At 36.5% G+C, this 22,390-nt stretch overlaps 2 protein-coding genes across 2 annotated transcripts in view; one reads left to right on the forward strand and one right to left on the reverse strand.

The window, feature by feature from the left end:
* Positions 1-22,390, forward strand: part of LOC106880823 (galectin-4) — a 154,367-nt gene that overhangs the window by 42,856 nt on the left and 89,121 nt on the right. Inside the window, exons 2-5 of the mRNA XM_089359804.1 lie at positions 454-542; positions 1,672-1,879; positions 2,083-2,199; positions 21,463-21,525. Of these exons, the coding sequence (XP_089215930.1) occupies positions 454-542; positions 1,672-1,879; positions 2,083-2,199; positions 21,463-21,525 (477 nt within the window). The remainder of the gene's footprint in view (positions 1-453; positions 543-1,671; positions 1,880-2,082; positions 2,200-21,462; positions 21,526-22,390) is intronic.
* Positions 5,508-16,303, reverse strand: LOC149133246 (zinc finger BED domain-containing protein 5-like). Its single transcript, XM_089359897.1, has 4 exons — positions 13,529-16,303; positions 12,643-12,921; positions 6,526-6,639; positions 5,508-5,570 (listed from the first exon to the last, which is right to left on the reverse strand). The coding sequence occupies exons 1-4, from the start codon at positions 14,984-14,986 to the stop codon at positions 5,508-5,510; spliced, it is 1,914 nt and encodes a 637-aa protein (XP_089216023.1). The 5' UTR covers positions 14,987-16,303.

Below are 22,390 nucleotides of genomic sequence, written 5' to 3' on the forward strand. Positions count from 1 at the left end.
AAGCCTTGTGAGTGGATTTGATAGACAGAAACTGAAAGAAGCCTGTTGTATATGTGTGTGTGTCTTTGTGTCTTTTGTCCTCCACCACCACTTGACAACTAGTGTTGGTGTGTTTATGCCCCTGTAACTTAGCAATTTGGCAAAAGAGACTGATAGAATAAATACCAGACTTTTAAAAAAAGAAAATATAAGTACTGAGGTTGATTAGTTCAACAAAGTTCCTCATGGCAGTGCATGGCTGCAGTCTAATAACTGAAACAAGATAAAAGATAACCATAATTTTTAAAATGATCTCTCATGTTTTCTTGCAATAATAATATACTGACATTTAATCATCATATAAGCTATTGTTCAAGTTTAATATTATATTCAGTACATTTCATTGTGTCAGTACCCACTTTGGACAAGATAGATTATGATGATTTTTACAATTATTTTTTAAACTGTTTTCAGTGTATTCCATACGTTGGTGAAATACCAGGTGGTCTACAATGTGGAACCCTTATTACTATACAAGGCCAAACATCACACCATCATTCAAGGTAGATTAATTTTGATCATTCACTTTGGAAAACTAATCTTAAATCATTAATAACACATTATATCTGACTTACTATTGGGTCTATGTTATTACTAATTTTTCAAATAATTATTTTAATGAAAAACTTAACTTTTACAGCATGATTCTAATAATTGTTTCATGAATCATGGCATGCCATAGACAATGTGAGCATGAACATATGGATGATTCATAAACTGCTGGACTATTAATTCTGAGTTCATAATTAGATTGCTATATACATACATTTTATTTATAAAAGATTCATTTTTCAGTTGTTTCAATTCACCCTGACTTACATTTTCATGTTGAGTAACTGAGTTAGAGTTTGTTCTGCCTACATAAAGCAATCATTCTATAATGAAGATGTTTAATGTGGATAAATACAATGTGAGATAGAAATTAACTGGTAAGCGACAATTTATTGTCCATTATAAAATACAATGATTGCCATATGTGAATTAACATAACACAACAAGGATGTCTGAGAACTTCGTGGTTAGGCTGGACTGTTGATGGTGTGGAGACATAGTTAACATACTGTTGGTGGTGTAGAAGCAGTTGTTTAGTCTTCATACAGCAATGAAGTAGACAGGCATCTGGTGGAGATGAGAGCGGACACTGGCTGGTGTTAGGACATCGTTGCTGGAAATAAGATGTGTGTGTGGTCAGTGGTGAGTGCCAAAGACCTAGAGCAGTCAAAAATTGTCCTTATAGGGAATAGTGGACTCACAGAAGCTGGTGAAAGTTTTTCCATCAAGAGAACACATGACCTGTTTTAGCATATCTGATTAGTTGACGGTGTAAATAGGCGCAATTGTTTAGGGGACAATTTGCGCCTAAAAACTAACCAATCAGAACCATGGTTACAACCTAGTCTTTATAGTTAAGTATTCTCTGCTATGGCCAAACAACAACTATAAATCAAAGGGAGAGAATAATTTGCTTTCTTATATTTTGTTAATCTGTTCTGCTACAATTCTTATAATTCAGGCAGGTAACTAATTTTGTAAAATAATTCTATTTATTCATTCTAATACTGAAAAATCAAGGTAAATTGTTTTTCTATTGCATAAAAAGTCTCTAGATAAATATTTTAACTATTATTTCAGATTCTCCATTAATTTTTGTTCATCACCAATTTCTGAGCCTCTTCCAGACACTATTTTGCATGTTGATCTTCGTTTTAATGACTTCTGCATTGTACGCAATTCACTTTACTGGGGAAGTTGGGGTTCAGAAGAACGCGATGGATGCTTCCCTCTGAGAAAGGGAGAACTTTTTGAAGCAGTCATATTGGCTGAAAATAATGGATTTAAGGTAAATAATAGACGACTAATTTACACAAGTGCTCATTTGATACAGTTATTGAATTATATACATGTAGTATTTTTTCTTCAGTTTTCTTTTCTTTTCAACCTCTCATTAGAAACTGCCTAAAGTAATTCAAATCATATTGTTCAGACTTAGATATAGTGAAATTATTTGTTTTATAAAAGGACAAATATTTTCTTTGTTTTTAGATTGCCTTCAATGGAAAGCATTTTGCTTATTTTGCCAGAAGATATCCGTTATGTCTGGGAAGGTTTTTGATAATTAAAGGACATGTCCATATCAACTTTATCAGAATCGGTAAAAACGTAAGTAATATTCTCAAGTATATAAAAGAAAAGAAATAATCATGTAGAGTTCATGTTGCAAGTGAATTGTCAACTATAGGAAGCTAAAACCTTACTAATTTACCTCTACTTTTTGGTACTAACCCTACATAAATAATGTTATGTTTGCTTTTGATTAGACAAAATGTGTGTATATTTTAGAGAGTGAGAAGTGCAGATAATTAGGGACTTGAAGCTAGTTTGTAGTCTTGGTTAACAAGGACTTTTTGTATTTGTTGTTCAACTTAAGTTCATCTCTGATTGAACAAGCCTGCAATCAAAGGCTTTCCTGCCAGGGCAATTCTTGCCTTTGTTTTTTTTTATAGTGTTCTAAGTACGGCATTATCTGATGTGTGCTACCTTTTTTAAAATGGAAATGTGATTTGAGGAAAAATTAGCTGCTATTACAAGCAAGTCAAGTGCAAAGAAGCTTACTTGTAGGCTTGACAATTGGGGGTTTACCTCTATGAGAAAGAAAATTCAAATTGATAAAAAAAAAAATCAGTGAAGTGAAGGTTTCAGGAACTGAAACCAATCTCTAATTAGTTTCAGTTTCTGATGAAAGAAGACAAAGTATTTTATATAGTAATTTAATTCTCTAGTATCCATTCTTACAAAACAATGCAGGAGATGCCAAACATGTTAATGAAAGACATTAAATTACACAGTAGTGCTTTTGAAAAGTCTAACATATGAAATAGCTTGGTTCTTAATTTTTGTAAGTTCATGATGCTGTGACTTGGTTCACATAATAGTAGGAAGTAGGTCTCAGAAATGCCAAGAATGTCCCTGCAATAGAAAGCATCCTATCCAGAAGAGGATTAGTGTCATATAATTATGTAACATTGTGATCTTGACTAAGCAATGATCTTGAAATTGCATCTCAGGTAAATTATTCCTACTCAACAATGAAATTATATCCATATTAAAGATTGGAATAGCAGGTGTTTATTTTTAAGTGGGCAGCAGTTTCCAAATTTATAGTAATTATATGCTAAGATCTCTATGTATTTCTGAAGAATATTATTATAATGGTTGGCCTAAAAGTTTGTTCAGTTTTTTAAATAGAAATAAGACAGGAGTTTTAAACAAAAAAACAATTTATTCAATCAATGACATAATTACTGTTTCATTCTATCTTGTGGGCAGATCTATTATTCACTGCTCAAAGAATTTTTCATCTTTCCTGGTTAGAAACTTTGCCAGGTGAATTTTTACATCCTATTCAGAGTTGAAATCTATCCATTCGATGAATTTTGAAGAGACCAAAACAGGTGGAAATTTGAAGGTGCAAGATTGGGTGAATATGAAAGGTGCAGCCCTGTCATGCCCCAGTAACTTCTGCTGTGTCTGCAACGAAGTGTACAGTCTGGCATAGTCATGATGAAAGATACATAACCCTGCAACTATTCTCTTCAAAAACAGATCGCTTTCTTCTTGTTTCTGCAATGAATTGCAGATGGAAAACTGTTGGGCAAGGTTAGCCTCACTTAAGTGATGTGGGACCCAAACACTGAGCCTGCTGACATAACCTAGTCAGTGCAGATAATTTTCAGCACTCGATTTGGATATTTAGAGAATATCTGAAATCTTCATGGTGTTGCCTGTTGCATCTGACCCATCTTCCATCATTAAGCATTCTGATGCTGTATCTATGTGGTTCTGTGCATTTATCTACAACTGTTGCTGGTTGCCATGTGTTATTTTTGTGATGGACAGATACTTTGCTACCTATAACTAATTCAGAAAAGGTTTTGCTTTTCTATTGTAGTACTGTTGTCATTTACTTCTTTTGACATTTAATCCTTTCTTGGATTTGGTTGTCTTTTGGGTTGTCAGTGTTCAACACAGTTGGAATTCTTGTTCTTATTTTCCTATTGAACAAGATCCCTGCTGGGGATGGTATGTGACTGTCCAATGGAGTTACTCTAAGGTATAGAAGAGCCATTTGACAATCCATGTCTCATTGTTTTGCTTTCTTCGTTGTATTTTTCATTACTTGGACCATTCTTTCTATGAAACCATTCAATTGTAGAAATCTTGAGTGGGATGTCATGTGGTTGAATTCCTACTTTGTGGTAAAGTTGTGGAACTCATTTAGCACAAAGTATGTGGCATTGTCTTTATACAGGCATTGTAGCAAAGATTGCTTTGAAACATTCAATGCAGCTTGAGCTAGTGATGCTCCTCTTGACAAAAAACATTTTGTTGTATAGATCGGCAACGAATAAGAATTGTTGACCATTGAAGTCAAAAATGTCAGCTACATTATTTTGGAACAGTCTCATTGAGTGTTCTTTTATTATCATTGTTTCTTTGGCATTTCTTCTTTGTTGCTGGTTGCATATTTCTCATGACTATACCAGCTTTTTGATGTTTTTGTTGATGCCTTCAATAAACACTATTATACTTCCAATAAACTAGTTTTGAGCTGACACTTTTCAATTCCTTGATGTGCATCATAGATTCTCTGAAGAACATTGTTTTGCATATTTTTTCGTATGATTATGCATTCACCCTTTGGCACTAAACTATCCTGTACTGACAGAAATTCTTTCAATGACCAATAACTTCTTGTAAGTTTCAGTACATTTTTCTTTGTCTCTGGGCATCCATTTATCATTTGTTTTAGAATTTTCAGTTCTTCATCTTTTGTAGTTTCTTGGAGCTCATTTACTTCTATACTTATATATCAACAGTATGTATTGTGAGACCTAGTTCAATTTCAATCTCTTGTGCTGACTGTATTCTTGATAAATAGTCTGGAACTCTTATTTTTTTACCTGGTTTGTGCCTGATTTGAGCATCATGCAGTTGTATCCTTAACAACATTCTCTGCTGTCTTATGGGTGCTTGTGCAATGTTTCTGTGCTGTATGTTTTTCAATGATTTGTGGTCTGACTCAATTTGGAACTTTTTTCCATACACATATGTATGAAATGTTTCACAACCAAACACCACTGCCAATAGCTCTCTTTCTATATTTTCATATCTTAACTCAGCATCAGTCAGACTTTTACTAGCAAATACAACAATTTTTCCATCATTGATCAGTGTTGCACCTGGGAATAACATACTAGAATCTACCTGGATCACTGTCTTTGCATTAGGCCTGAAATAGCTAGGCAAATGTTTCCATAAATACAGTCTTTCAATATTTGAGAACTTTTTCCATGTGTGTCACACCATTGCCATTCAATATCTTTTCCTGAAGAGTGATTTTAGTGGAGCTGTTTTAGTACTGAGCTCTGGTATGAAAGGGCATAAATATTGATCATACCTAGAAATTGCTAAAGTTTGTAGGCGATAGGGCCACCATCATTGGATAACTCTATCCCGTACAAATCAATTCTCTTCAATAAAAACGAAAACACTGGATAAATTGAATAACAACATAACAAATATTTATTATGAGGTGCTCAGCCTACATCTCAGGTAACAGAATAGCCAGGTCGCACTTTATGGTTGTTGTGAAGATGGTGTCGATGCCGGATGATTAAGTCATTCTTCAGCCTCTGAAGTAGCTTGCGTTGACTCAAAGGTAGAGTTACGGAGCAGCTCTTAGTGACCTTGTGTCTCCGAAGCTGCAGCACTAAGAGGTTGAGAAAAGGCGGGAACGCTTTGATATAGGGTGACCATGCATGCGTATGAGGGACTTCCTGCATGCCTTCCGGAAGACATGTCCCTGCGCATGCGTGGACGAACTTCCCAAAATGGCGACTGCTGTTAGGCGTCACTACAAATTCTTCACAGTTTGTAGGTGTAGGTTTTGTTTAGATTACATCACATTTTTCTGGATCGAGGTAAGAACCATTTTCATTCTAGATAAGACCATTAAATTTGATTTGTTTTTGTCCCACTTGGCACTTGCCTTTGTTGAAAACTAGACATCCATTGTCCTTCTCAAGTTCTTATGATATTCTCCAATTGTTTTTCCATATATGCAAATATCATCAGATATATCAATGACTCCTGGTGCAGTTTCCTAGTATTTAGTCCATTTTTTGCTGAAAAATTTCCAGAGATACTTTGAGCTCAAATAGACACTTTAGATATCTGTACCTGTCATAAGGTGCATTGGAGCATGTAAGCAGACTTGATTAACTATCAAGATGTATTGCCCGGTACCCATGTTTTGCACCTAATTTTGTGAAATATTTAGCACTTACTAGTTTGTGGAAAATTTCCTCTAAGGTTGGGGTTTTGTGGTAAGTTCTTTTAATGCATTTTTGCAATAGTTTTAGATCTAAACGTATACATAACCCATCATTTTTCCTTGCTACATGCAACTGCATTCACCCAGTTTACTTTTGTGATCACACCAATATCTTCCATTTTATCTAATTCCTTCTTCAATTCATCTTTCAAGTGCACTGGATATGTTTTTGGAAGTTTTACCACTGGTGTGGCATTTTCCACTATCTTTAAATACATCAGGGTATTTACTTTCAAAGTCTTGTATGTTTTGCAGTTGTTTTCTTGTATCAGATGTTATACTACAGCTGATTTGCATCAAGCTCAACTTTCTACAAGGCCTTAGACCTAATATTGTTATATCATTGTGACACACAAAAGAGTTGGCTTGACAGGTGTTAGAATTTGTATGTGTGTAGCGTGCACTTGAGTGAAATTCATTTCCTCTCTATTAAATATACATACATAGGAATGTAGTAGATAACAGTTAGCCTTTGGCTGCATTTTGGATACCATTGTGTCCACTACTCTGATTGGTTGCTATTGGCGCAATTTGTCTCTTACTCTATCACGCCAATATGCAGCATATAACCAATCAAAGCCCCTAAATAAGGTCACATGTGACAGCCTGTTTTCAACTCAGTTTTGAGTCTACAACTCCGCATAAAAACCCAACTTCTCTTTGTCTTGAGGTCTTTCGGTTCCAGACTTTTTAAGGTCTAGCCACTGACCACACAAGACACAGCCAGTTTCAGTAACAACACAACAGCAGCCATGTGGAGACTCACCAACTTCGTCCAACAACATTTGGCGACCTCCATCTCCGTTGCCACCATCGTCCTAACATCAACATCTCTCTACGTACACAACTCAACAAGCAACTTACCCTGGTTACAACACTGCACTGTTCATGAATTACTTCCGCATGGATCAACAGTGAATATGCAACCTGCAAGAACTCCTGTACCAAGTGACCTAGGCAGCAGCATCACAGCCATAACTTCACATACGACATGTACCACAACCGGCTCTGCATCATTGCCGTAACTTCTTGATACAAAATTTCAAATTTTTTGTCCAATTGACTATGAACTGGTATTTATCATTTTTGTGTCTATGAACTTACACCTCACTTTGATGGCTATAGACTCTTTCCCTGTCTCTTCTTCATTGCCATCGTTATATGTTCTTAACATGCATATGTCTATACCCACATACACATGCATACATCTCATTCTTATGATGGCCTGTCTATTATTCTGTATATATGACGCACACACAATCACACATGTTAGCATATTAACAAATCTTCTCTTAAACATTCTACCCATTTGTATCTCTTTTTCCCTCTGGCACATATATGCATTATTCTATTTATGTTTATTGTATCGACCGTGTGATGTACTAAGGAGTCATTCTCCTCACCTCACTTCGCACAGACATTACAAATTGGTGACCCATTCCAGCTCCTTGAAACTACATAAATAATTATAATGGGAGACGGTGATACTCCACAGGTATTATAAACCTTCCATTCCATTATATTTGTAATTCTGAGAACTGCTGAACCATGTTGTGGTATCCTGGTGCCATTCACTGCCCATAAGGTAGTATGTTCTCTTTTGAGACTTGTTGGTTTTCCAGTATTTTTATCAATCTTTTGGGGACACATCTGCTTGTGAAGCCTGAGTGGTAGTATATTTTCATTGTCCCCAGTGTCTAGTTTCATTTCTATTTTGTATTTTCTATCATAGGAGTCTTTACAATCTATAATAGCAAGTACTAACTATTACTGAGACTTTTGTCTTTATTTTCTGTAGTGTATGAATACAAGTCTTCTTCTTGGTCTGAACCATGTTCTATTTTTAAGTGGCATTCACATTTTTCTTATCTATATTTTGTTTTCTATGCCTGTACAGGCTTTGTTTTTTTTGGTCCTGTATGTGTCTTGTTTTCTGCTTCTGTGTGAACTGAAGTTGTTGTTTTGATATGTGGTTGCTTTTGTAAGGCAAAATTTCTCAAAATGGTGTAGTTTCTGACATTTTCTGGATTCTCTGTTAAAAATGCATTAGTCTTCTTTTCTTTTTCTGTGAGCCTTCCCACATCTTCCACACTGATTGGTATTTTTTGTTGTTACTTCATAACATGTACTTGTTTTCTTTACACTGACATCATTGTAGCATGTTCTGTGCTTTATTGTCGCTTCATATGTCCTTATGCTTTTAATGCTTACCTCTAGTGCAAGATTTTGATTATTTATGATGTTTCTTTTTTCATCTGCCCATTTTAATCCTTTTATTTGTTCAAGGATTCTTTCATCTTTCAGCTTTTGTTTTTAATGTATATTCATCGATTGAGTTTTCATTTTGCTGTATTGATGAGAATTTTAATCGTTCAACCCATTTGTTTGGCTTCTGTATCAAGTGGGCTTCAAAAATTCTAAATACGTTTGCTAAAGATTCTTTCTGCTCACTAGTAATGTTCACATTTTTCATTAATTCATGGCAATTTGTTCTTTGTTAAGCAAGATATAACAGTAATTTAGCTTTTCTTCCATTTTGTTAATAATAAAGAATGAATTCATGAAGTCAACCTATTCATTCAACCAATCTAAAGTTGATAATAAGATTATAGATGCCATCATTTTTGTAGCCTGCTGTTTGAGTCAAATTTGCTTAGGTATTCAAAAAAAAAAAATGAGAAAGAATTAACTATTTTACCATATTACTATCTCTTCATGACTGGCATTTGTTCCTTCTTTTTCTTTTAATTTTTAGGTGTAACTGGCATATTATTGTACTGCTGCCACTATGTCATATTGTTTACAATAATAAATAAAGCAGGCACATTTTGCATGCATTTTGTTGTTAGAATTGAGCTATTTATATATACAACTAGCAGAAATACCCGGCGTTGCCCGGGTTATAGAGAATAATGAAATCTAAAAACGCCGTCTAGACTACGCATCATCTTTATATATAGAGATGTATATACACACACGCACCCAAACACACGTATATATATGTATATCAATATAAATATATGAAAGTCAATGAAGTTTCGTAAAAGAAGGTGATCATGTACATACTTTCTTGCTGTTGTGATTATAACACCTCATTGTAAACTATGTTCCTTGTTTTCCCTTGTGGAGCATATACAAATAGGTTTTTTGTTGCTGCCCACTCTTGAGCAGCCAACATACAGTTGTCCATGTGAGAAGCAGGGCTCTTCCAAGAGAAGACCAGCTACAGACAGTGTTTGACCCTGATATTTGTTTATGGACATGGCAAAAGTCACACGAAGGGGGAATTGTAGTCTTCTGAATGTAAAAGGAATGTCTGCTCCTGATGGAGTAAGAGGAATTCTTGGAATAAAAACGTCATCTCCTTTTGCACATCCAGAAAGAATGGTAGCCTCGATAACGTGTGACATCATTTTCTAAATAATGCTCATCTGTTATGTTCGGGTTAAAATTTCATCAACATCAAAAATATATGAATTTTCATGGGAGTTATGGCCGTTATGCAAAGAATATAATTTCCAAATTTCATAAAGATCCATTCAGTACTTTTGACGTAGTTTTGGATAAGAAAACAAATGACTAATGTGTGTGTTTGTGTGCATGTGTGTGTGTGTGTGATGGGTGTATATATGTATAGATATCTGTATGCATGTATATATGTATATATGTGTACATATTACACGTACATCTATATATATATACATCTACACATATGTATACATATACATGTATGTATAGATCTATATATATATATACATATACGTGTACATCTATATGTATACATATACATCTCTCTCTCTCTCTCTTTGTCTCTCTCTCTTTCTCTCTTTCTCTCTCTCTCTCTCTGAAAGTATCTGTCATTACAGTATCAAAACGGTGTACATATACATGTATATGTATACATATACATCTCTCTCTCTCTCTCTTTCTGTCTTTCTCTTTCGCTCTTTCTCTCTCTGTGAAAGTATCCAAATTTCATAAAGATCCATTCAGTACTTTTGACGTAGTTTTGGATAAGAAAACAAATGACTAATGTGTGTGTTTGTGTCCATGTGTATGTGTGTGATGGGTGTATATATGTATAGATATCTGTATGCATGTATATATATGTATATATGTGTACATATTACATGTACATCTATATATATACATCTATATATATACATCTACACATATGTATACATATACATGTATGCTTATAGATCTATATCTATATATCTATATCTATACATATACGTGTACATATACATCTATATATATACATATACATCTCTCTCTCTCTCTCTCTCTCGCTCTGAAAGTATCTGTCATTACAGTATCGAAATGTGATTGTTTCAGTTAGAGGAATAACGTGTACATATACATCTCTCTCTCTCTCTCTCTCTCTCTCTCTCTCTCTCTCTCTCTCTCTCTCTCTCTCTCTCTCTCTTTCTCTTTCTCTGAACGTATCTGTCATTACAGTATCGAAATGTGATTGTTTCAGTTAGTGGAATAGTTTCATTTTTAAAGTGAAAGTATTTGACATGAGTGTTTTTGTTTCACTTTTGACACGTAATACTTAAATAGTGGAGGAGATATTATGTTGCCGTGTGCTCGAACTCTGCAAGAAGTTAATAATTTTTTTTGACTAAAACACAACTGGAACCCTAAGTAAGGCATGTGTAAAATTTGAATGAAATTGGTTGCGTAGTTCTCGAGTTTTAGGGATTCACACAGACAGACAGACACACATTCTCATTTTTATATCTATAGATTAGAATCTTAGAGTCAAGCTATTTTTATATACAATTAGAATCTTAGAATTGAGCTATTTCTATATACAATTAATGGGACTTAATCCAAAAAATACTTATGAATATTATGTTTTATCTTGTTACAGTCTGAGAGTAAGGAAATCATCATCATCATCATCATCATCATCATCATCATCATCATTTAATGTTCGTTGTCCATGCTGGCATAGGTTGGACCGTTTGACCAGTGCTGGCAAGCTGGAAGGCTGCACCAGACTCCAGTCTCTGATGTGGCATAGTTTCTACAACTGGATGCCTTTCCCAACACCAGCCGCTCTGAGAATGTGATTGGTGCTTTTTCATGTCACTGGCATGGGTGCTATTTGTATGACACTAGTATCTGCCATGACTGTGATTTTACTTGGCTTGATGGGTCTTCTTCACAAGCACAGTATAATGTCAAAGATGTCAGTCATTCATCATTGCCTCCATGAGACCCAACACTCAAAAGGTGCTTTTCACATGCCACTGGCACCAGTCACCTTGCTTCCATGAGGCCCAATGCTTGAAAGGTGCTTTTTACATGCCACCAGCACAGGTGCCAGTTGTATGACACCAGCATTGGCCATGACTGTGATTTCACTTGGCTTCACAGGTCATCTCAAGCACAGCATATTGCCAAAGGTCTCGGTCACTAGTCATTGCCTCCGTGAGGCCAAAAGTTTGAAGATCATGCTTCACCACCTTGTCTCATGTCTTCTTGGGTCTACCTCTCCAACAGGTTCCCTCCACAGTTAAAGATCAGCACTTTTTTACACAGCTGTTCTTATCCATACACATCACATGACCATACCAGCACAGTCGTCTCTCTTGCACACCACATCTGATGCCACTTATGCCCAACTTTTCTCTCAAGATGCTTACACTCTGTTCTACATACATACTGATATTGCACATTCAGTGAAGCACACTAACTTCATTTCTTTCAAGCCTACTCATAATCCTTGGCTGTCACAGCCTATGTTTCACTGCCATGTAACACAGCTGTTTGCACATTGGCATCATGCAATCTGCCTTTCACTCTGAGAGAGAGGCTCTTTGTTGCCAGCTGAGGTAGGAGCTCTCTGAACTTTGCCCAGCCTATTCTTATTCTCACAGCTATGCTCTCGAAGGATCCACCTCCACTACTAACTTGGTCACCTAGATCAGAGGTTTTCAAACTTTTTGACTTGCGGACCCCTTTATATTTCAGGCTTTACGTTAGGGACTCCCTTATAAACGCTTATGAAATTTATACATAAATATTTGCTTAAAATAACATATATTTTTACATTTATTTATTAAACAGTATTTAACAAATAGGTTTATTGTCAATTATACACACAGGATTTTTTTAATACATACTTAGTGAGAAGGATGTGTTTGCTTGGCTTTGCACAAACTGTCAATTCTTGGAGATATTAATGACAAACGTACATATAAGTCACTTTCTGGAGCAAGTCTGGATCTGTATTTGTTTTTCAGATTGGTCAGTGCCAAAAATCCTGCTTCACAAAAATATGTTGTTGCAAACAGTAGCAAAATCTTTCGAGATAACAATGAATACTCGGAAGCTACAGTAAGCCAGAATTTTGAAAGTGGTTGCTGCATAAAACTGATTTTTAAAGTTCTGTCACATGAAATTTCAGCCAGTTCTTCCAGTTCATTTCCTGTGAGCATGTCATCAGCTATTTCAACATTAAACGGATTTCTGATCTAGTCAAAATTTTCAATACTATCTGGAACATCTTTCAAGAAATATTTGGCAAAATGCTCACCTAGTGATATTAAATCATCATCATCATCATCATCATCGTTTAACGTCCGCTTTCCATGCTAGCATGGGTTGGACGATTTGACTGAGGACTGGTGCAACCGGATGGCTACACCAGGCTCCAATCTAATTTGGCAGAGTTTCTACAGCTGGATGCCCTTCCTAACGCCAACCACTCAGAGAGTGTAGTGGGTGCTTTTACGTGTTACCCGCACGAAAACGGCCACGCTCGAAATGGTGTCTTTTATGTGCCACCCGCACAAGAGCCAGTCCAGGGGCACTGGCAACGATCTCGCTCGAAAACCCTAGAAGGCCAGTCAGGCGGTACTGGCAACGGTCACGCTCAGGATGGTACATCTTATGTGCCACCCGCACAAGAGCCAGTCCAGGGGCACTGGCAACGATCTCACTTGGCTTGCCGGGTCTTCTCACGCACAGCACATTTCCAAAGGTCTCGGTCAGTAGTCATCGCCTCGGTGAGGCCCAATGTTCGAAGGTCTTGCCTCACCACCTCAGCCCAATTAAATGTTGTTTAATATCTACAATTACCAAATCAACATTAACCAAACCATTGTTACTGAGATATTCGTCCAGTGTAGGGAACATATCTAAAGTTTTCTTACTAACTTTTGTAGTCCATATATTCAGTTTTTTCTTGAAGGCTTCTATTTTGTCACGACTAAATAAAATATTTGAATTTCTTCCTTGTAGAGATAAATTCAGTTCATTAAGTTTGTTGAATATATCTGCCAGATAAGCAACTTTGCAAAGCCAAATTTTATCAGCCATTATCGAAGCCAGTTCAGCATTATAATCACACAAAAACATCAACAGTTCTTCTCTAAGTTCAAATAAACGCTGAATTGTTTTACCTCGTGAAAGCCATCTTACCTCTGTATGAAGCAACAGACTTGAATGTTCAGCCCCCATCTCACCACAGAGTATTGCAAAGAAACGACTATACAGTGGTCTTGTTTTAATGAAATTTATCACTTTAATACAACATGACAAGACTTTGGACAAAGAAGCATTCATTTTTTTGGCAACCAGAGCTTCTCGATGAATCATGCAATGTGTTGCAGTGACGTTAGGTGCTACTTTCTTAATATATCCCACAACACCCGAGTGAATACCGGTCATTGATACCACCCCATCTGTACATATGCCAATACACTGGCTCCATAACAAGCCTGATTGAAAAAGAAAAGAGTCCAATACTTTGAAAACTTCTTCCCCAGTTGTTCTAGTGGGCATAGGATAGCAAAATAGAAAATCTTCAAGCATTTCACTTTCCCAACAATATCGCACATACACCATAAATTGAGATTCACTGGTAATATCTGTGCTTTCATCAAGTTGTAATGCAAAAAAGCTTATTTTCACTCTGTCAATTAACTGAGATTTTATATCTTTTGACATATCTTCTATTCTTCGCACAATTGTGTTATCTGACAGCGGCACAGCATTCAATTTCACAGCACATTTTCCATCCAAAACTGCCTCACACATGTCTATTGCACAGGGCAATACAAGTTCTTCAGCAATATTATGGGCCTTCTTAGCACAAGCCACTTTCAGTGCCACTAAATAAGATGCCTGTAGTAGTTTATAATTTGATGTTATTGACATTTTAAAAGTTGTTGTCTCTTTTAAATATGCATCCTTTTTTCTTTCAAAAAAACTTTTTGGTTTTGTGGCAAATTGAGGATGTGGTGTTGTTAAATGTCGCTGCAATTTAGCTGGTTTCAAGGCTTCATTCGACAACAGCTTATGACAAAGTAAACACTGTGGTCTGTTAGCATTAGACACACTTTCAATGAATCCAAATCGAATATACTCCACGTCGTATTTTCTTAATTTATTTTTCTGAACAATCTCTTCTGTCTCTGTATCAGATTCTGAGTTGATTTCATCATGAGCTTTCCGTTTCAAAAATTTATCCATGGGTAACGCTTGCACACTGAAAATTTGAACGTGAAGCTCTTGCATGTGTAAAATAATTTTCATATAAATAAAGTTGACATATAATGGGCGATAATGTAGGTTTTATGCCATTTAGGAACATTAATAAATAAAAATCAGATATTCAGACACTGAAAATTTATAATTTGAACTTCACTGGATTTGTAAATTAACAAAGTGTATTTAACAATTACGTGACAGCACCTGTGTGCTTCTTTGGATCTGACTAAACAGTCTTAACTCAGCAAATACTTTAATGCAAAAAAGCATAAATTCCCACTTTTCTTATGTCTCGAACCATAATTAATGTGAATGGAATTCCTGACATGCAATCAATGCTCAAGTGACAACTTAATTGTTTTAATCGATGGGACTTTTAGGATATATTACAAAATTATTTACCTGTTATTTCATGCACTTACATTTACAAAATATAAGAAAAAAGATTTCAATTAAAAAACATATATAAAATCAAATTGCCCATAAAAAGTATTTGCTGCCCACAGAACCCCTGTCTTGTCCTTGCGGACCCCCTGTGGTCTGCGGACCCCCTGTGGTCTTCGGACCACAGTTTGAAAACCCCTGACCTAGATAACAGAAGCTATCTACTACCACTATCTTACTCTGCTGGCAGTTGATGGAGTCTATTTTCTGTATATTTTCAGTGTTTATTGTACCTGTGCATCTTTTACACACAAATACTAGTTTCCCTGTTAACCTTCTTGTGATATTGTTGCACCTCTTATGTGTCCATAGCTTACACCTGGTACATCTTACAAGTTTCTTCTTATACCTTATTTTACTGATCAAGCAGTGCCGTCTACCTGAAGGGATTTGTGATTTATCTGCCTTCCTACTTACTAACACTTTGGTTTTTGCAAGGTTAATTCTAAGGTCCTTTCATTCTAGACCTTGCTTCCATACCTGAAACTTCTTCTCTAGTTCAGGTAGTGATTCAGCTATAAGAGCTAGGTCATCAACATAGAGGAACTCCCTGGGGCAGCCTGTTTTAAATTCCTCTGTTATTGCCTGGATGAACAAGAGGGAGTTAAGGACCGATCCTCCATGAACCCCTACTTGTACCCTGAATTCTTTGCTGTACTCATTGCCACCCCTCACTTACTAACAGCGTCCCTGTACATGGCTTGTACAGCCCTCACCAACCACTCATCTATCCCCAGTTTTCACATTGACCACCAGATAAGGGATTAGGGGACTCAGTCAAAGGCTTTCTCCAAGTCAACAAAAGCCAAGGTTTATCTTTGGTCGTGTATTTCTCCTGCAGCTGCCTTACCAGAAATAAAGCATCAGTGGTGCTTCTCCCTGGCACAAAATCAAACTGCATCTCATCTAAACTAACTCTCTCCCTATTACCCTCTCCATAACTTTCATCGCCTGATTCAACAATTTGATATCGCTGTAATTATTTCTATCTAAGGCATTACTTTTACCTTTGTAGTAGTTGTCTATGGTGCTGCTACACCAGTCATTGGCTATGACTCCTTAGTGTACCACCTGATTTACAATACCGGTGACTAGTCCACGACCCACACTGACAGATATTTTAAGCATTTCAGTGGTGATTCCTGATGGACTGAGGGCTTTCCCTGTCTTCATATCCTTAATTGTGTTTTCTATCAAGGTACTGTAGATTTGGATAGCTAGTCCCTCAATTGGGTCAACATTTGGTAGACTCTCCTCTCCCCATTCATTCTCCATGTTCAGAAGTCTTTTATAATGGCATTTCCAAGCCTCCTTGCAGAATCATTAAATGCAAGTTGCATCACCATATCACCCTAGGTCTGGATGGGACTTTGCACCAGCCACAGATTTAGTCTATTGCACTCAGCAAGTTGTCCTGCAGAAATTCACTGGCCCTCTATATTACAAGCCTGTAGTTCCTTCTTCCTCTCATTAAATTTCTCAATTAGGATGTCCCTAAATCTCTGACCATATGAAGGGTCATTAAGCTTCCAAATCCTCTTTTTTTCAGATTGCTCTACTTCGTGGCATCCTTCTGGCCTGAAATCTAAAGTCACTAATGACTAGTCTATGTTGGCGGGGGGTACATTCTTCACTAGAAAAGGTCTTTATATTTAGGACCAACCATGTACCCTGCTGTCTGGTGAGAATGTAATTGATCTGGCTAGCGTAGTCACCTGATTGTTAGGTTATCAGGCAGCTGGCTGTCTTCCTGAAGTTGGTGTTACAAATCAATAGGTTATTCGTATCACAGAACTCCAGTAGCCTTGTCTCCTCTCTACTTTAGGAACCAATTCCATGGCTCCCATGGAAGATACTGGGCTGCTACCCGACATGCCCATTGGAAACCACAGCTATGAAGACAAGCTCATTGTCACTTGTCTTTGAGGTAGCCTGCAGAAAAATATAATAAATGTGGTCCTTTTGTTCATTTGGTAGGCCCGCTTATGGGGCATAGGCAGAGATAATTGTTATACTGTTCTGAAAGATTAGTTGAGTCTGACTACATCTGTGACCTTATCCACCCATTTCTCTGAAAGAAGTATGTCCACACCACCTGCCCCATTGCTGTTACCTTCCCAGAAGATTTTATACTTATGTGTCTTGCTTGTGAGGAACCTGGTTGAAGCTCCTCTCCACCTTACCTCTTGAATGCAACATACCTCCCTTCAAGCATCTCAACACACTTCCGTTCAAGTATTTCAACAATTTCACTAGACCTACCTTTCAATGTGCCTACATTGATAGTGCCAACTCTGAGAACTGGGAAAGGGATGTGGGAGGGAACATGGGAAGGAGAGATGGTATTCAGCACTTGAAAAGAAGGATTCAATCATCGTTTGATAACAGACATGTCACATCAGCTGTTCTCACTTTAACCTATCATCATTCAAACATGTTAAAATTGTTGGCCCTATTGGGAGTGAGTGTAACGTAAATATAAGTGTTATGAGTGTCATATGATAGAACTAGAAGTCTGGAATACAAAGCAGATGGAGAAGGAGGAAGCTGGAATTAAAGAGAGATGGTAAAACAACCAATTGCTCTGGTTATGTGAAAAGGAAGGGATGGTATTCAAGATGAAAGAAGATGAGGAAAGAAAATGGAAAAACAAAGTAAATGTACACATAGAATGCTATTTTTTAAAATCATTAAGTTAGAAGTATTCTTTTTAGTAATTGTTATGTCCTGCATTATAACAACATACTTCGTCATCTGCGTGACTGGTCTGAATGGCGTACCTCGCTGGCTGAAACCAGTTGTTGTGTCTGTCCACTATTTATTTGTGGTGGAACAGCCCACTTCTCTCATTCAGGGTGTCCTCCACAACAGTAATAAAAATGGGGGAAAAGAAGTAGGATCAGGAGAATGTTAAAAATAGAAGATGCGAAGTAGAGTGAGCCAAAGCTTTAAGCAAGGCCAATGTGAAATGAGTAGAGAAAACAGTGGTAAAAGTAGCAATAAGAAAAGAGCAACTGCATCACAAAAAAAAATATAGTATTAAAAATAATACATTTGTAACAGGTTATATTACAATTCAATTGCTTCAAGAGACAGTGTAATAATGAACATTGAAAAGAAAAATTTTGTTTAGTTTTATTTGTATGTATGGTCAGTAATACAAGACTTGATAGCAATTGCCAGCAGTCTAATGGTATAAGGAGGATGACAACAATGTAATGTTTATTTGCCCTTAGATGAATGTGTGTCTGGTAGGACAAGCTATATGTTTGCTAGAAGGTGAAGCTGTGCAGTGTGTGGAAGTGAAGGAAAAACTAACTACCATGCAGTGTGTGGAAATAAAGAAAGACTGACTGCTGATGTTCTATGAGAGCTGTCATTTATACCTATCAGTCAATGTATGTTTGAGAACAAAGGAATGTTACTCCTTTATCTATTTTAACCTCAAAAGAAACTAAGATAAAGTTGACCAACGCCAAAACAAAGAAAAAATGCCATGGTAAAATCTAGGCTACAGTTTCAATTCTCAACTATGAATCGAGGAAATGATCTCATACACATTCATAAATAGATAATTAGCCTCCTGAATGCACGTGTGCCTGCCTGCCTGCCTCACTCGCTCACTCACTCCTAAGTCTTCCTCCTCCGCTAGTATAGCTAGTACCCTTGCTACTGTCTCCTCTTTCTCAAGCTCCTCTTCAAGCTCCTTCTCAAACTCGTTTGCAACCTCCTTCTCAACCTCCTTATCCTCTTCTTTTTTTCTTTTACAGCCTCTCCAGCGAAGAGCTTACTCTTTCTTTTCGTTTTTCTTTTTTAACCACTGTGAACGCTTCCTCTGTTACTACCATCTCCTTCACACCCTCTTGCACCACTTCATCTTCCTTCTCTTGTTCTTCAGACTGTTCCAGCTGTTGTTCTTCCTCTCTCTAGGGGCACCTCACCTTCATATGGCCTTTTTCCCCTGCATTGATAACATACTGCTCTCTACTACCACTCTCAGCCTCACATCCTCAGGTAAAATTATTTCCTCTGCAATTTTGTTTAAGTCACTTAAACTTGCTTGTATGGCCATCTCTATGCCATAATCCCCACCAATTTAACCTTTTGGTTCTCGTCACTTTCAGTATTTTGGCGTCTTTCTCTATGTTAAACATTATCGCTGCTACCAAGCATGTTTCATTTATTCCCAGGGGTACTTTTCCTACTCTCACTCTGACAACATGCTTGCCACAGTACGTTGGCAAAAGTACCCATTCTTCCATCTTTATAGCTACAGTGGAGTGCTTTATCGCTTTGTCTTCAGTTGCGAATTGCACCTCCACCGTACCATACTTTCTTCCTCTTGTGATGAAAGTGGTGAACTTTTTAACTTCTTTCAAGCACTCTTTAATATCTTTGATAGTTGCAATTTTGATTTTTCCCGATGACACCTTCAATGTTTTAAATATTACAGTTCTTTTTGTCACACTGTTCTTTAGTTCATATAGTGGCATTAATTTTAAAGTATAACCTTCTCTTTTTAATAACTTTTCACACTCTTTTAGCTTCTTCGGTTCTACCCTCACCTCATGAACCTCTGAAGCTTCAGATTCCACTCCTCTGTCAGTTGCTGCTGCATAACTGTAGCCTTTTGCTGGTCCAATTTCCATTTTTCTTCTCTTCTCAGGTTCCCCCATAAATGGGAAGAAAACAAACACAAATCAACAAGCTCGTATGTTAAAATAGCAACAGCAATTTCAGCAATCAACAATCATAGGTACACCCACGAGGGGAGACCTACAAATAATTAACAATGTGACTCACATCCAACAGGGATCAAAAATGATTAAACCAACCAGAAAAAAACAGTGTCAACTGTCCTTGACAGTTCACACAGTTATTATTTATTGAAATCTGTTAGTCCACTTTCAGTCACATGAGGGTGTTCAGGATCCTTCCACAAGATAGCATTTATGATTGGTTGGAGAGTACCCACATGGAAGGATAAAGAGAAGTATTTACTTTAACTTGATATTGAAGCCAGAATAGTTGTAGAAGTCGTAGAGCTGGGGAAATTGTAAAAAGAAAATGGAAAATTTGGTGTGTGTAAGAAGAAATGGAAAATTTGGTGTGTAAGAAGAAAATTCATCTCTCCACCTTGGTGGAGAGATGAATGGTGCAGAGACAAAAATAAAAGTTGATGGAAGTCTTACTGATGGTGGTGACGAATTTGATGAATTTTACAGGAAGGTGGAAATTATTAAGGAAGGCAATGAAAAAGTGTAGCCATTAAATTCTCAGTGACCAGTACTTTTCATTCTCTGTTGCATGCCACACAATACATTAGAATATTAAAAAAACTAGTAATAAAAACTATTAATACTTCAACTTTTGATAATATGATGTGTTTTACTTAATTATATCATCATTTGATAAACTTCCTATTCATTCTTTCCAACTATTTTGTACCATGAAAAAATCATTGCGATATTAAACTTCTAATGGTCTTAGCTGTTTTCCAGCCTCTCTTAGAAATGATATATATTTGACCAAATGGGATTTAAATTCAGCATTGAAGCTAATAAAGCTCAGTCAATCCCCTATCCCTTATATCTGAGGTGTAGCTGCCCATAATGCATAATGCATAAAGCTAACTAAAAAGTAATCATTTTTTTTGCCTGCTGTCCTCACCCTGTCTGTTCAGATATTGAAACTCTTCACATGATGAATGTTGTAGTAAAGCTGTCTTTCTAACCTTTGAAACCATTACATGTCACAAGAATACATAGAGTTGATGCTTTTCAAGTGGATAAGAAACACATTTTGCCCTTTTACAGGACAGTAGTCAAACACTGTTAGTTTTTTTCTGTAGTATGAATTGAATTCAGTATTGAAAACCATTAAATCACTATGGAACTATTGTTGCTTACAGCAGGGAATTTACCACTTGAAGTTCATATATAGAACTTGATGGATTCAACTTCTTGGTTGGTTGCTTAATACTTAATTGATTCTTGAAACTTTTTATGAAAACTGATTTAAGTTTGGGAAATGTATTGTTTTTCTATTTCTGTTAAGTGATATGTATTGTCTTTCAGAAACCTTTACCAACACCCCCAATACCACCGTCTTATCCAGTTCCAAAGTGCCTTCAATCTCCTGTAAGTATTTTGTTTAAAAATTGTGATGTTCAAAAATTAATATCATGTGAGTAATTTTATTGTAAAAATAGTCAAGTGCCAGATATGTTAAAGCACCTTATAGTGTTTAGTGTAATTTCTTTGCGTCTTTAATTTAAATACTACTAAGATTATGTTTGCCTTTTGTCTCTCTAGGGCATATACTTAAGTTGATTCAATTGGCAATACCTAAGCACAACACATTTTTGGCCTTAATAAGAATCATTGTTTCTGTTGAAAGGGAATAGAAATAATTCCAGCAGTATTAAAAATTTCAGTTCTCAGTTTGAGTTTGTGATGAAGTTTCTTTTCCAAATTGACACCAATCAGTCAGTCCCTTTGTTTATGTCAATTTAGAAAGACAGAAATGACACAATTTTATATTTCCCTGTCTAATTAAAAGAAATCCAGTGTCACTGAAGATGACAGTAAATCTCTCTTCTGTTGCCATTCATTATTTCCAGTCAGTGTAACAAAGGATGTCGTGGCACGTATTCTGACCCAATCTCTGTTACTCAGTTGTGCTGTTCATTGGCACAGAATCCACATACTTTCCACTCACCCTGCATTATATTCATCACATGAGCCTTCTGCCCCTTTCTCATATCCTGCATATCAGTGGTTGCATTAGACCACTTGTACCCAATTTACTCTGTCTTCACCTTCTCTTGTACTGTTTGTTATTACCCCATTTCACTCTGTCTGCAATATTCTCATGCATTCTAAACCTCCGTACTCACTCTATCTCAGGAATCACATAGACTTTTGTCATCTCCTTATCATCTCAGTCACATTACCTTAAATATATGAGAGGTGTTCATTAAAGATTTCCCCTGACCCACTTCCC

This window comes from Octopus bimaculoides, chromosome 11 (genome assembly GCF_046866305.1).
Source record: "Octopus bimaculoides isolate indiv1 chromosome 11, ASM4686630v1, whole genome shotgun sequence".
NCBI lineage: Eukaryota > Metazoa > Mollusca > Cephalopoda > Octopoda > Octopodidae > Octopus > Octopus bimaculoides.

Bases quoted from the DNA above. Each gene is read 5' to 3' on its own strand.
- LOC149133246 (XM_089359897.1), bottom strand. From the start codon at position 14,986: ATGAAAATTATTTTACACATGCAAGAGCTTCACGTTCAAATTTTCAGT. The intron at 6,640-12,642 runs GTACGTTTGTCA...ATGTATTTAAAG, and splicing joins CTCCAGAAAGTGACTTATAT to ATAGTGGAAAATGCCACACC. The intron at 5,571-6,525 runs GTAAACTGGGTG...TTTTTATTGAAG, and splicing joins ATATTGGTGTGATCACAAAA to AGAATTGATTTGTACGGGAT.